Source organism: Petaurus breviceps, unplaced genomic scaffold (genome assembly GCF_028583685.1).
Source record: "Petaurus breviceps papuanus isolate PSGF00001 unplaced genomic scaffold, PetGlider_PUasm1.0 218, whole genome shotgun sequence".
NCBI lineage: Eukaryota > Metazoa > Chordata > Mammalia > Diprotodontia > Petauridae > Petaurus > Petaurus breviceps.
The window spans coordinates 1,991,449-2,002,731 of NW_027185872.1; the positions used below are offsets into that span (position 1 = coordinate 1,991,449).

General features: G+C 41.3%; 1 protein-coding gene across 3 annotated transcripts in view; it reads left to right on the top strand.

Annotated features, from left to right (window-relative positions):
• CRPPA (CDP-L-ribitol pyrophosphorylase A) overlaps positions 1-11,283 on the top strand; it is a 282,427-nt gene that overhangs the window by 155,314 nt on the left and 115,830 nt on the right. Inside the window, exons 9-11 of one of the 3 annotated variants that reach the window (XR_011169513.1) lie at positions 1,346-1,477; positions 7,384-7,518; positions 8,726-9,145. The exons of 1 other annotated variant lie outside the window; for it this stretch is intronic. Coding sequence is in view for 1 of the 2 variants with exons in the window: in XM_069094436.1 (XP_068950537.1) it covers positions 1,346-1,477 (132 nt within the window). In the remaining variant the exon portion in view is untranslated. Of the gene's footprint in view, positions 1-1,345; positions 1,478-7,383; positions 7,519-8,725; positions 9,146-11,283 lie in introns of those variants that run through there. One more of the 3 variants, XM_069094436.1, reaches the window with a different exon arrangement.

An 11,283-nucleotide genomic window follows, 5' to 3' on the forward strand; every position in this document is an offset into this window, starting at 1 on the left:
ATCTATCTATCTATCTATCTATCTATCTATCTATCTATCTATCTATCATTTATCTCCAAGATAGCTAAGATGGAGAGAAAGGTTCTATATATAGGAAAATATTTCTAAAAATAATTTTTCTTATTGCAAAGAAAGGGAAGCCATGTGGGTACCTATTAGTTACGTAATGACCAAATAAATTGTGTCATTTTAATGTAATAAAATGTTATTTCAGAGTTCGAAACAGTAGTTATGAAGAATTCAGATATATTTTTAAAGACCTTCATAACCTGGTGCACAATGAATTGAATAAAACCCAGAGACCAGTAACAAAACAAGACCAGAGACCCAAACAAAACCAGTGAACACAGTCATGGAATAAAAATAATAAAAGATATTGGAGCCCTCATCAATGTAGTTGCCAATGTTAACTCTAACTAGTGAATCTCAAGCATTTATTAAATGCCTACTGTGTGCCATGTCCTGGAGAATACAAAAATAAACCAGTCCCAGTTCTTTGGAACTTATATTCTCCCAGTGAGACACCATGTACAAATATAAGTGTATACAAAATATAGACAAGATAAATACAATGTACTTTTGGTTGAGGAAGGGCCAGTGACCAAACATGCTTCTCTCTTCTTGGCAGAGGGATGATGGACTGCATCTAAAACATGAGGCCCTGTTGCCTGAAGTGACCAATGAGCTCTACCTGGTGGTGCCTCTTTGTTGCAAAGAATAGTTCTGTTGGAGGTGGAGGAGGAGTCATTAGGAGAAGATCTTGATGTCAGAAGAAATAAGCATCAATAAAATATTTGTTAAGAAAACTCTAGAAAGTTACAGGACTGGTCATAAATCAGCCACAGCCCATAAGTATTTAGTACCTGGCCAGAGAGGAGGGACACTAAAGATGCTGTAGGACTTCTATGAGAAAGAAAATGTATTGAAAATAAGAGACAGCAGATGGCCAGCCTGAGTCAAAGCAGAGCCTCTCATTTTCTGATAGTCCTTCTAATGGTGGCTCATTCTGTAGATCCCTTAATATCAAACTCCCTCATGGAAGGAGCCCAGATTGGAGAGCCTTCAGCCTTTGACTGATGGACTGGGTTTGAGCTTGGGGAATTGCTCTTCCACCATCTTGTTGCTTCTTGATTTTCAAGTGGAAACATTGACCATGTGGTAACACTTGCCTGGCCTGGATCATCTGGCAGTAGTTAATACACACTCATGAAAATGATTCGCAATATCCTACTTTTCCCCTGGGTTTTGAACAACTTTTAGTTTGCCAGTTTGTGAGAAGTGAAACTTGAAAACAATGTGTTTTCTGGTTTGGTTCCTGACTTTTTTGTCTTGTATTCTTTGGCAGATGCATTTTCTTGATTCCCAAAATGTATCATTTGGTGAAAGAATGAAAGCACTGATGAAAATGAAGGATTTTGCAAAGGAAGTAAAAAACCAAAATATTTTCTTATATGGTGTTCTCATCTATTTCACCCAGGTATGTGGCTTCTCTCCTCTTACTCTAGAAACTCTTAAGAAAGAATATGAGGTTGAAATGACATTTCACTGTTTTTGGCTGTAACTCTGCTTGTCTGCTCATGTTTCACTTTCAGGAAGGGTTCTTGTCTAGAGGCAAAAAGTGTCATTGTTTTGATTAGGACAGGAGAAAAAAACCCAAGAAAAGGAATCCTTAAATATCTTCATATGAATAGGAGATCATATAGTCTTCTAAGCCAGTTTAGGAATGTTGAAAGATTGACCTCTCCTACATGTGCTGTTAAGTTGTCTGATCCTTGAGATTGAGCCGTCCCCTTCCACACTACCTCTGGAGCCCTTTCTCCCTCCTCTTCTACTGGGCCAGCTTTAAGTGATGGTTGGTATTTAGGCAACAGAAAGGGCGTGCTATAGGACTGCAAAAACAAGCTGTATCGGTGTCTCCAGTAGGAACCAATGAGTTTGCTAGAGGCAAGATGAGTTATTATAGTAGCTTCTTTGTCCTGGAGAAAACTGTCTCCAGGAAAGCATTTGGAGGACCTGCCCTGCTTGCCCAGTTAGGATGGCTTTACTCCCAGTGTGCTGATAGCGTTATTTGCATTTCCTCAAGTTTGATGGTTTCCTAGAGGTAGCAGAGAGCCAACCAAATTAAATATTCCACTGCCTTTTGGATAAAAGGGATTTGGTGCAGACACTTTGGGGAATGGCAGGTGTTTGTGGCTGACAAATCAGAGTTATTGGTCATAAAATATTTTAAGGAGCTTTTTGAAATGAGAATGGTAATGTCTTTTTTTAACAAGAGAAATTTAAATAAATGTCTTTTCTAGCTTGGCTTAAGCATGCTTTGTTCTTTTTCTTTCCTTTTTTTTTTTGGCCCTTTCAATTTTTTAGTTTCTTTTTACTCACAGAAGATGATAAAATTTTAGGCTGTCTATTAAAATGATTATCCCACTTTGCTTCTGTGTGCTCAAGATCATGTGCAATTTCGAAAAAGAGATGACAGTAGATAAAAGGCAAGTCTTTAGAAAGCTGTGGGGAATTTGTGTGGGTGTTCATTGTGTCTTAAAAAAGAGAGAATGAAGATCTTCGAGGATAGGAGGAAGATTAAAACACACTCAGGCTTGAATTCCCAGGTGTGAACTGACTCTGCCATGTAAATCAGCATCCCCTTTCCTGGGGGGACCTCGTGTGTTCAGGTTAAGTCTTGGAATGGGTTTCAAGGGGTGTTCATGGATTTCTCAAGTCTGATGCACTTACTAGTGAGGCAGATCGGACAGATGAACAATTAGAGAAACATCCAACAAGAGTTGGCGGGGGATCAGGATTGGTCGCCAGGTAATGGCTTTCCTCTTGAGGGGCAGGAGAGTTTGCTATAGGATTCATGAAACAGATACAATTGCCAAATGGCCCTTAGCCCTGGGTAGCCACTTCTTGCTTCCTGCTTCCGTGGTAATGTGGCTGGTGGTACAAAAGCGGGCAGTGGGTGCTAAATTGTCAATAAAGTCTGAAACTGTTTAATGCCATTTTTGCTTTATATGAAATGAATTTTATTTTTAAATGATTTATTCTTAGCAATATTAAAGAACAATACAGACACTGACTACAACTTGTAGATACAAAGAAACGACAAATAGCATCTTTGGCCTGAAGCGGCTCCCTTTCTAATGGGAGAGAAAACGTGAACACAGGCAGGTCCATGCATGGCCCATGGGAGTCGAACATGGCGGTAGCCAGGCGATGATGTGGAAGCCTAAACCTGGCTTGTGGCTTACCCCCGTGCTAGATGGGGGTCCGATTTTATGGGGTGGGAAGAGAAGGGGATGGAGAAGATGCCCAGAGTGGAGGTGGCATGGAGGAGCAGGTTGGGGAAATAGTGTGAGTAAGCCTATTTCACATGAGTGTGAGTATATTATTGAAACAGATCTTGGGACTTTCTAACTTTCCTCAAGATTCCTTTCCCCGAGCACTTTCCCCTTTTTGTCTACTCAGCCTCTATTATCCTGCCTCAGACTCAGCCATCCTCCAAAACTGAGTGAGATGTTATTAACTTAGACTTGACCAATCATCAAGCATTTATTAAGTGTCTACTCTATGCCATTGGAGAGTCACCATGCAATAGTGGGTAGAGAATTGACTGTGATAGTAATGGCAATTAAAGATTCCCCTGTATTGGCTTGGTTTTCAAATTGATTGTGTTAAAACCCAGAGTTTGTTAATCCCACCTGTGGGATGGGCTTGTTGATGTGAAAAGAAAGTCCTGAACTGGGAGGAGCTGGTGATGTAGATTTGGAGAGACACTAGAGAGAGGCAGAAGAACTTTTTGGAAGCAGCACCTCGTGGAGAGAGAGAGAGAGACTAAGAGAATTGCTGGTGGCCGCTTTGAATTGCCCTGGACTTTTGAGACCTGCCCCCTGAGCTGCCAAGGACTGAGGAGACATGGCTGTTTTGCTGGTACTTTGTCTGTCTGTTTTGATGTTGTTTTGCCAGATTTGTCCACTGGTGAAAGACAGTCCTTTTGTTGAAGAAGTCCTGGAACCTGGCTGTTCGCTAAGAAGCCCTGAGACTGTCCTGCAGACAGAGAGTGAATACTGTCCACTGGTGAGGGACAGTGCTGTTGTTGCAGGGGTCTGGAGACTGTCCTGCAGACAGAATGAATACTGTCCACTGGTGAAGGACAGTGCTGTTGTTGCAGGGGTCTGGGAGCCTTTCTGTTGGTTCAGAAGCCCTGAAGAAGGATTTTCTTGTTGTATGTTTACAGAAATCCTGGGAGAGGGCTTTGCTAATGTGTTCAGGGGTTCTAGGACTGTTCTACAGACAGAGGATAAATTCATGAAGGGACTGGCAATGTATCTTATGGCCTTGCTAAGCCTTGTCTCCCCAGGAACTAAGATTGCTGAGAACTTGCCTCTTGTCAAGATGAAGAAAAGACCTCCATTTGGGTATTAAGTGCTGTGTTTAAACTTGATGTAACTCTGGGGTAGATTCAATTGTGATCCAGGGGTGGGGAACTTTTGGCCTTATTGTGCTCTGTGATTGACAAATGAAGGTACTTTACCTATGTTTGGAAACTAATCTCCATTTGAGAAGAGGGGTTTTGTGGTGGACCAAATGAAGGTATAGCCTAGGGGTGGAGAAGTATTTAGAACAGGGACTTTGTAATTGATTGAATGATTGGAAGGTCCTGGGGTGGGGTACTACTTGGAGATTATTTAATCACATTTAGTAAATGCTGTATTTGGAATGATGTCATGTTTTGATCTTCTCTGTTCTTGGTTGGTCACTGAATAAAATAGAGAGCACCTATGCTGGTATTTTGAACCTTGGGAAGTTGCCTTCTTTTGGCATTACATTACATTGACCTAGAAACCAAAGAAGATACAAATTCCAGTAATTTTCTCTGGCCTATATTGACTGTTTGACTTTGGACAAGTCTTTTGGATTCTGTGTACCCAAGCAAATTTCTAAGATGCTAAGTTGCAAAGAAGATTCCAACCTGCATTGGTAGAGACTGTGCTCTGCTGATGGACTCTAGGTTTATCATGGGAGAAACATCTCAGTGAAGGCAAAGAGGCTCATGACGAGGTTTTCCATAGGGTGATTATATTCATGTTCACAACTCCCCAAGACTGTTAAGTCAGTGATGAGTGATGATGTGTCTCCTTTGGTTAAGGGAATATTCACTCCTATGAACTCAATGTTGCTTGGGGGTTTGAAGTAGACAGTCATGGATGTTCATGCCAGTATCTCAAAAGATGTGAAAGACATTCTAAAATTTAATCATGTAAAAAAGGCAAATATCAACAGATGACATTTGGAAACCATTTGCACATCATTATAGAAGGCACTTGGACTAATTGAGCCCTGATAGAGCCAAACGAGAATGAAATTTGGCTTCTGAGGAACTGGATTCAAAACCAGCTCTGCCATCGTTGTCACAGGCACTTGGCCTGAACCAGATTAAATATAAATGGGGAGCATTTAACCAGATAAATACAAATCCAATAAAACATGGATAACATTTGAAAACTAAGTCAATATAAAGCCCATGGGGTTCCCCATGTATGGGCTAGTGAAGCCCTGTTTCTCTGAGAGGTCGTCATTATGATCCATGTGACCAGGAGTCACTCACTCTATCTCTTTGGCCTCAGTTTCCCCATTTTATTTTTTGCCTTTTGGAGGGCAGTTGGAGTTAAGTGACTTGCCAAGGTCATGCAGCTAGTTTTTGTGTTAAGTCTCTGAGGCTGGCTTTGAACCTGACTCCAGGGCCGGTGCTCTGTTCACTGTTGCCGCTTAGCCACCCCAGTTTCCCCATTTTTAAAGGAGGGAATTCTCTTATGTGGCCTTCTAAGGGGCCTCACCACTGTAGAGTTTTGATCCTGTGATCTTATTAAGTTTTTGTTTGTTTTTCCTTTGTATTTGCTGTGCCTGCTCCATAGAAGGCTCTCGGTAAATGACCTTTGCTGGATTCATTGTACAGTGAGGTGGTGAGTTGAATCTGAATTTGACAAGGAGGAAGGATTTGGGCTGGAAAATAGAAAATCATGAAGTACTTCCAAACTGCTCCTGATGCCAGACCCAGCTTTCAAATCCCCTGTTTTCTTAGTGGTGCTTTATTGTGGTGAATTGTAGGCTCTTTGAAGAGTCAAAATCGTAGGTGACCCAGAGGACAATGGAGAAAGCATATGGTAGGTCAACCTAAGGAGGAGGCCACAGTATCTTACTGGTCATGTACTTCTTCATGGAATGGTGTGAAAGGCTTAATTGAGAAGCTATGTGAGTGGGGAGGGAGGTGGGCCAGAGCATAGAGTATGGACAGAGCTTCCCTAACACCCCTTTAAAAGATGTTGAAGAAACATGGGAAAGAATTTATGAGAACAGACTTGGGCAAGCATTGTGCAGGAGGAGGAAGCTTGGCTAGATTGTAGTCTACACCATTGAAGGGGTGCCCACTTGGCTCATAAATACATCACAATATTGAGATGTGGGATAGTGAGAGGAAGCACTTAGAGGAAGTGATTTTGTGTCGCTTTTCATAAGAATAATAAGTGATTTTGTCTTATAATTTTTCATGTGTTTGATCAGATGACTGGAGTTCTCTGCTGCCTAAGTTGTAACAATCTTACGTAGTTAAAGTGATGTCTAATACTTTTATTGGTCTCCAGGTCATTAAAATTTTTTCCTAATGAACTCAGAGAAAGGTATAGAAAACAATGAATTAGGACCAGGAGATAAATGTCCTAAGAAACCCTAGCCTTCCATGCCAGCATCTGGATGATGGGGAGAAGAGTACCACCCTTCCTTCTTGGAGGATGCATCGTTTGTTCTGGGTCATCTAAACAGCCTCATTCTCCCAGGGGGAGAACAGATGGGTGTTTTCTCTCCAAAGAGCTGAACACAGATGAAGTACATCAGCCATCTTAGTAATGAGGTTAGACTGTGCAACTTTCATTTTTTTGTGTGTGATTGTTGTGATGTGGAATTAGCTTGGCTGATTTACTAAACACACAATTCTTTCCTTGGCACAGGGGACCCTGTGGCATTCACATAAAACATCCCAAACTGAGTCTGTTTACCAAAACCCCTAGGACCTTATTCATATCAATCAAACTTTTTTGATGTGGAAATGATTAGAAGAACCAAATATTTTTCACTTTGGAGATTGTTTAATGTTTGTTATTGTGAATTAGTCATTTTTTATACACGCTTGGGGAAAAGTATGACGGTCAACAAAGATAAGGTTGGTGGAGGTAAGTTTTCCAAGCTGGAAAGAAAATCAGGACCTTTTTCATTTTTATTTTTGACCAGGACTGAAAGACCAGTTGTGGTGCTATTTATGTACCCATTTCTCTGAATTTCCTGTGAGTGATTTCATTGTTTCTTCCTATTCAACCAGTGTCTTTCCCCTTCTAGATTCTGTCTTTTATGGACCATTGATTCAAATGAGCATCGCATAATGTTGCAGTGTTGAGGAAAGTCTTGCTTCAGGCTCTGTTTGGGAACTTTTAGTAAAATTATCTTTTTAAGCCCCTGTTCTAGGAAAGAACAGTAAGTATGATGTTTGACTCAACAGCTGGATTGTTTATTGGTGAAGGAGAGCTAGTAATTCTGAGTGAACATAATTGGGGGTGGGAAGAAAATGCCACCTAGACTCTGTGGCATAGACTCCCTTGGTCAAAGTAGAAGGACTAGGGAGGGAGGTCATATAAAGAAAGCTGGGGCTTGGAATTCAAATCTCACCTCATTCTTAAAAATGATGTATGGCAAATGTGTGTGAAACACATTCATTGGTGTGTGCTGGCCTTTTCTGATGCTTCATCTTACTGGTGAGAAATGAGAAGGAATCTGGACTCTGATGTGCTCTCTGGACTCCTCTCTGGTCTCCAGCCAGCTCCTGGCTTCAGTCATGCCTTCCCAATACCTTAGGGGCCAGCCCTCTCTCCCCCAGCTTCCTTCAGCAGCCGTTTAGGTGCCACCTTCTGCATGAGCCCGTTCCTGATCCCCTTCCCCTTACAGTTACTTTGCACTTGTATGTATAATGCACACACACATCCACACGCAGGTATATACTAACATGTGCATGTGGTGTCTTTCCCCTTGGGATGTAAGCACCTCGAGGGCAGGAATAGTTTCATTATGTCTTTGTATCTCCAGTGCTTTGTCTAATTGTTGTTGTTTAGTCATTGAGGTTCTGTCCAACTCTTTGTGACCTCTTTTTTGGGGGGAGATTTTCTTGGCAGAGACACTGGAGTGGTTTGCCATTTCCTTCCCCATCTCAATGTACAGATGAGGAAACTGAGGCAAACAAAGTTAAGTCACATAGCTAAGAAGTGTCTGAAGGGACATTTGAACTCGGGTCTTCCTGACTTCAGACCCAGTGCTCCATCCATTGTGCCACCCAGCTGTCCAGCTTAGCCTAGTACCTTGAACAGAATAGGCACTTAATAAATACTTATTAATATTACATAATTTAATAATAAACACTCATTATAAGTAATAATTAATAAGTAATTTATTAATTAAATATTTATTAGTAAATGCTTAATAAATACATTGATTCTTCTGTTCCCTTGACCATAGATAAATGTATATGTAACATTTTGGGTGTAAAATGTGGAAGAGGAAGATTTTTTTCCCCACTCAGTAGTATTTTATTTTTTCCAGTTACATGGAAAGATAGTTTTCAACATTTACTTTTGTAAGATTTTGAGTTCCACATTTTTTTTCTCCTTTCCTCTTCTCCCACCTCTTCAAGACAGCAAACAATCTGATATAGGCTCTACATGTACAATCATTATCAAACATATTCCTCCATTAATCGTGTTGTGAAAGAAGAAGCAAAACAAAAGGGAAAAACCATGAGAGAAAAAAACAAACAAAAAAAGAAAAAAATCTGCTTCGATCTGCATTCTGACTCCATTGTTCTTTCTCGGGATGTGGATGGCATTTTGTATCAGGAGTCTTTCGGAGTGTTCCTAGATCATTGCATTGCTGAGAAGAGCTAAGTCTATTAATGTTGGTCATCACACAGTGTTGCTGTCACTGAGTACAACGTTCTCCTTGTTCTGCTCACTTCACTCAGCATTAAGTCATGTAAGTGTTGTGGAAGATTTTTAAATTCAATTTTTCTTAGAATTGAAAGAGAGAGATGCAGTGACAAAGGAAAGAAGGAAGAGGAAGAGGGACAGGAGAGACATTTTAGCTGATAATGTAGTTAAAGTCATGGGTTATTTGAAACCTGGTTAAGAGAGAGAAATTGTATTGTATCCATTTAGGAATTCCTTGGCTATCCTTAGATTTTGAGGCATTTGCGGGAGATGCTGAGCTCAGTGTGGGACATTTTGCATTCATGTTAAGACAACAGAGTCCAGGCATAAAGTAACCCTTAAGAAAGGCTTCTTGGACTCTGTGGAATTATTTTACTTTTCAACTAGAAGTGTTCCACTTGAAGAATCCAGCGCTGGAGAACTGAATTCTAAGTTCTTTGGAGGAGGCGATATGTTCTCCTGGAGTTTGGAGTCAGAGGACCTCCCTTTACATCTCATGTCTGTGTGACACTGGGAGAGGCTCTTGGCCTCTCTTAATTTTAATTTTCTCATCTGTAAAATGAGAGGGGTGAACTAGGTGATGTCACAGGACTCTTTCAATTCAAAAATCTAAGATCCTAGTTGTGGGATGAATTAAAATTCTGAGGGGCTCTCTGTAGGTCAGGGTGTAGAAGTGAAACTTGGTGTTGGCAGAGAAAACCATGCACAAAGTGGTGCAGGTTAGAAGTGTAGTTGGGAGAGCACAACATCATAGATCGGTGGGAAGAGAGGGGATTTTCTGAGGTGTTGGATGTTCCAGAAAGGCAAAGCTTTTTTTAAGTGCTTCTCACTGTGTGCCAAGCACTGCATTAAGCAATGGGATAAAATACAAGGAAGACAGTCCCTGCCTTCAAGGAACTTATATTCTAACAAAGGAGTATGAAGTAGTGGTGGGGGAGGGGGTCAGTGATTGCTAGGCAGGATGGAATAGGGATGGCTGGGCAGGAGCCTTCAGAAAAGCCTGGGCTTAGAGAGACCAAGCAAAGGTGCTTAGGAGAACATGGTGGAGTGGCTCCATAGGGCCAGGAGTTTAAGGGTCTTAAATCTAGAATTGAAAGGTACTGTGGAAGCCATCAATACCAACCACTCTTCTGTGGAGATTCACATGTTTTCATTGCATCTAAAATCAATCTGTTTCTTTATTTAATAAAAAGAGCACATTGACTTGGCAGACAGAGAACTCACTGTGCTAGGTACTTTGCCAGAGGCTTAGGGTACAAAACAAATGAAGTAAAAAATCCATGCTCTCAAGGACCCTAATTGGGAAATTCAAGTGCATACATACGTATGTAACTGAATGAAGGATTTGACTTCTGCCTTGACCATTGGCTGAATAATGGTTGTTCAATCATGTGGTCAAAATGAGAACAAAAAAAAATGAACATGGTTCTAAGGAAAAGATGTACATGGCAGGCTGCATCCCGGCCTCATCTGGCATTTTCATGTGTCTGGGCCCTTTCCTCTATCACACAGGTTTGGAGTGGGCACCCCTCCTCTGCCAGTCTTCAAAGTTCAACTCTGGGGTCATCTCCTTCATGAAGCTTCCATTGACCACCCGTCTCCCAAGTGAGAAGGGTCTCACACTCCTCTGATTTCTCATGGCACTTGATCTGGTTCTCTGCTTTGTACTTGGTTCATTCTCCCTTGAGACAAGCTGGTGCAGTGGAATGACTATTGGTTCCGGAGTTAGACAATCTGGGTTCAGATCTAGCTCTGATACTATATGTACTACCTTGGTCAAGTCTCTTAATCTCCCCAGGCCTCAGTTTCCCCATTGGCAAAATGAGGGGGTTGGCCTCGATGGCTTCTGAGTCCCTTCCAGCTTTAGACCTATAACCTTTGATTTTTCATACCTTGTACCAAAGGTATTTGGGTACCTTTTTTCTTTCCTCCCCCATTAGATGATAAGTTTCTTGAGAGTCAGGTTTCATATCTTAGTTTAAAATGCTGTTAAATGGAATTATGTATATATGGGAATACATAAACAAATTTGTCCTTTCCTTTCTTGTTCATGGAAGAAATTGGGCCTATTCTTTGTTAAAGTCTGTGTCATCCAGAGAAGAAGTCATGAATTCCCAGGGTAGGAAATGAGGATGGGGAAAGGAGAGAGAGAGAGACAGAGACAGAGAGACAGAGGAGACAGAGAGAGAGACAGACAGAGACACAGAGACAGAGAGATAGAGACAAAGACACAGAGAGAGAGAGACAGAGAAGTGGAGAGGGAGGG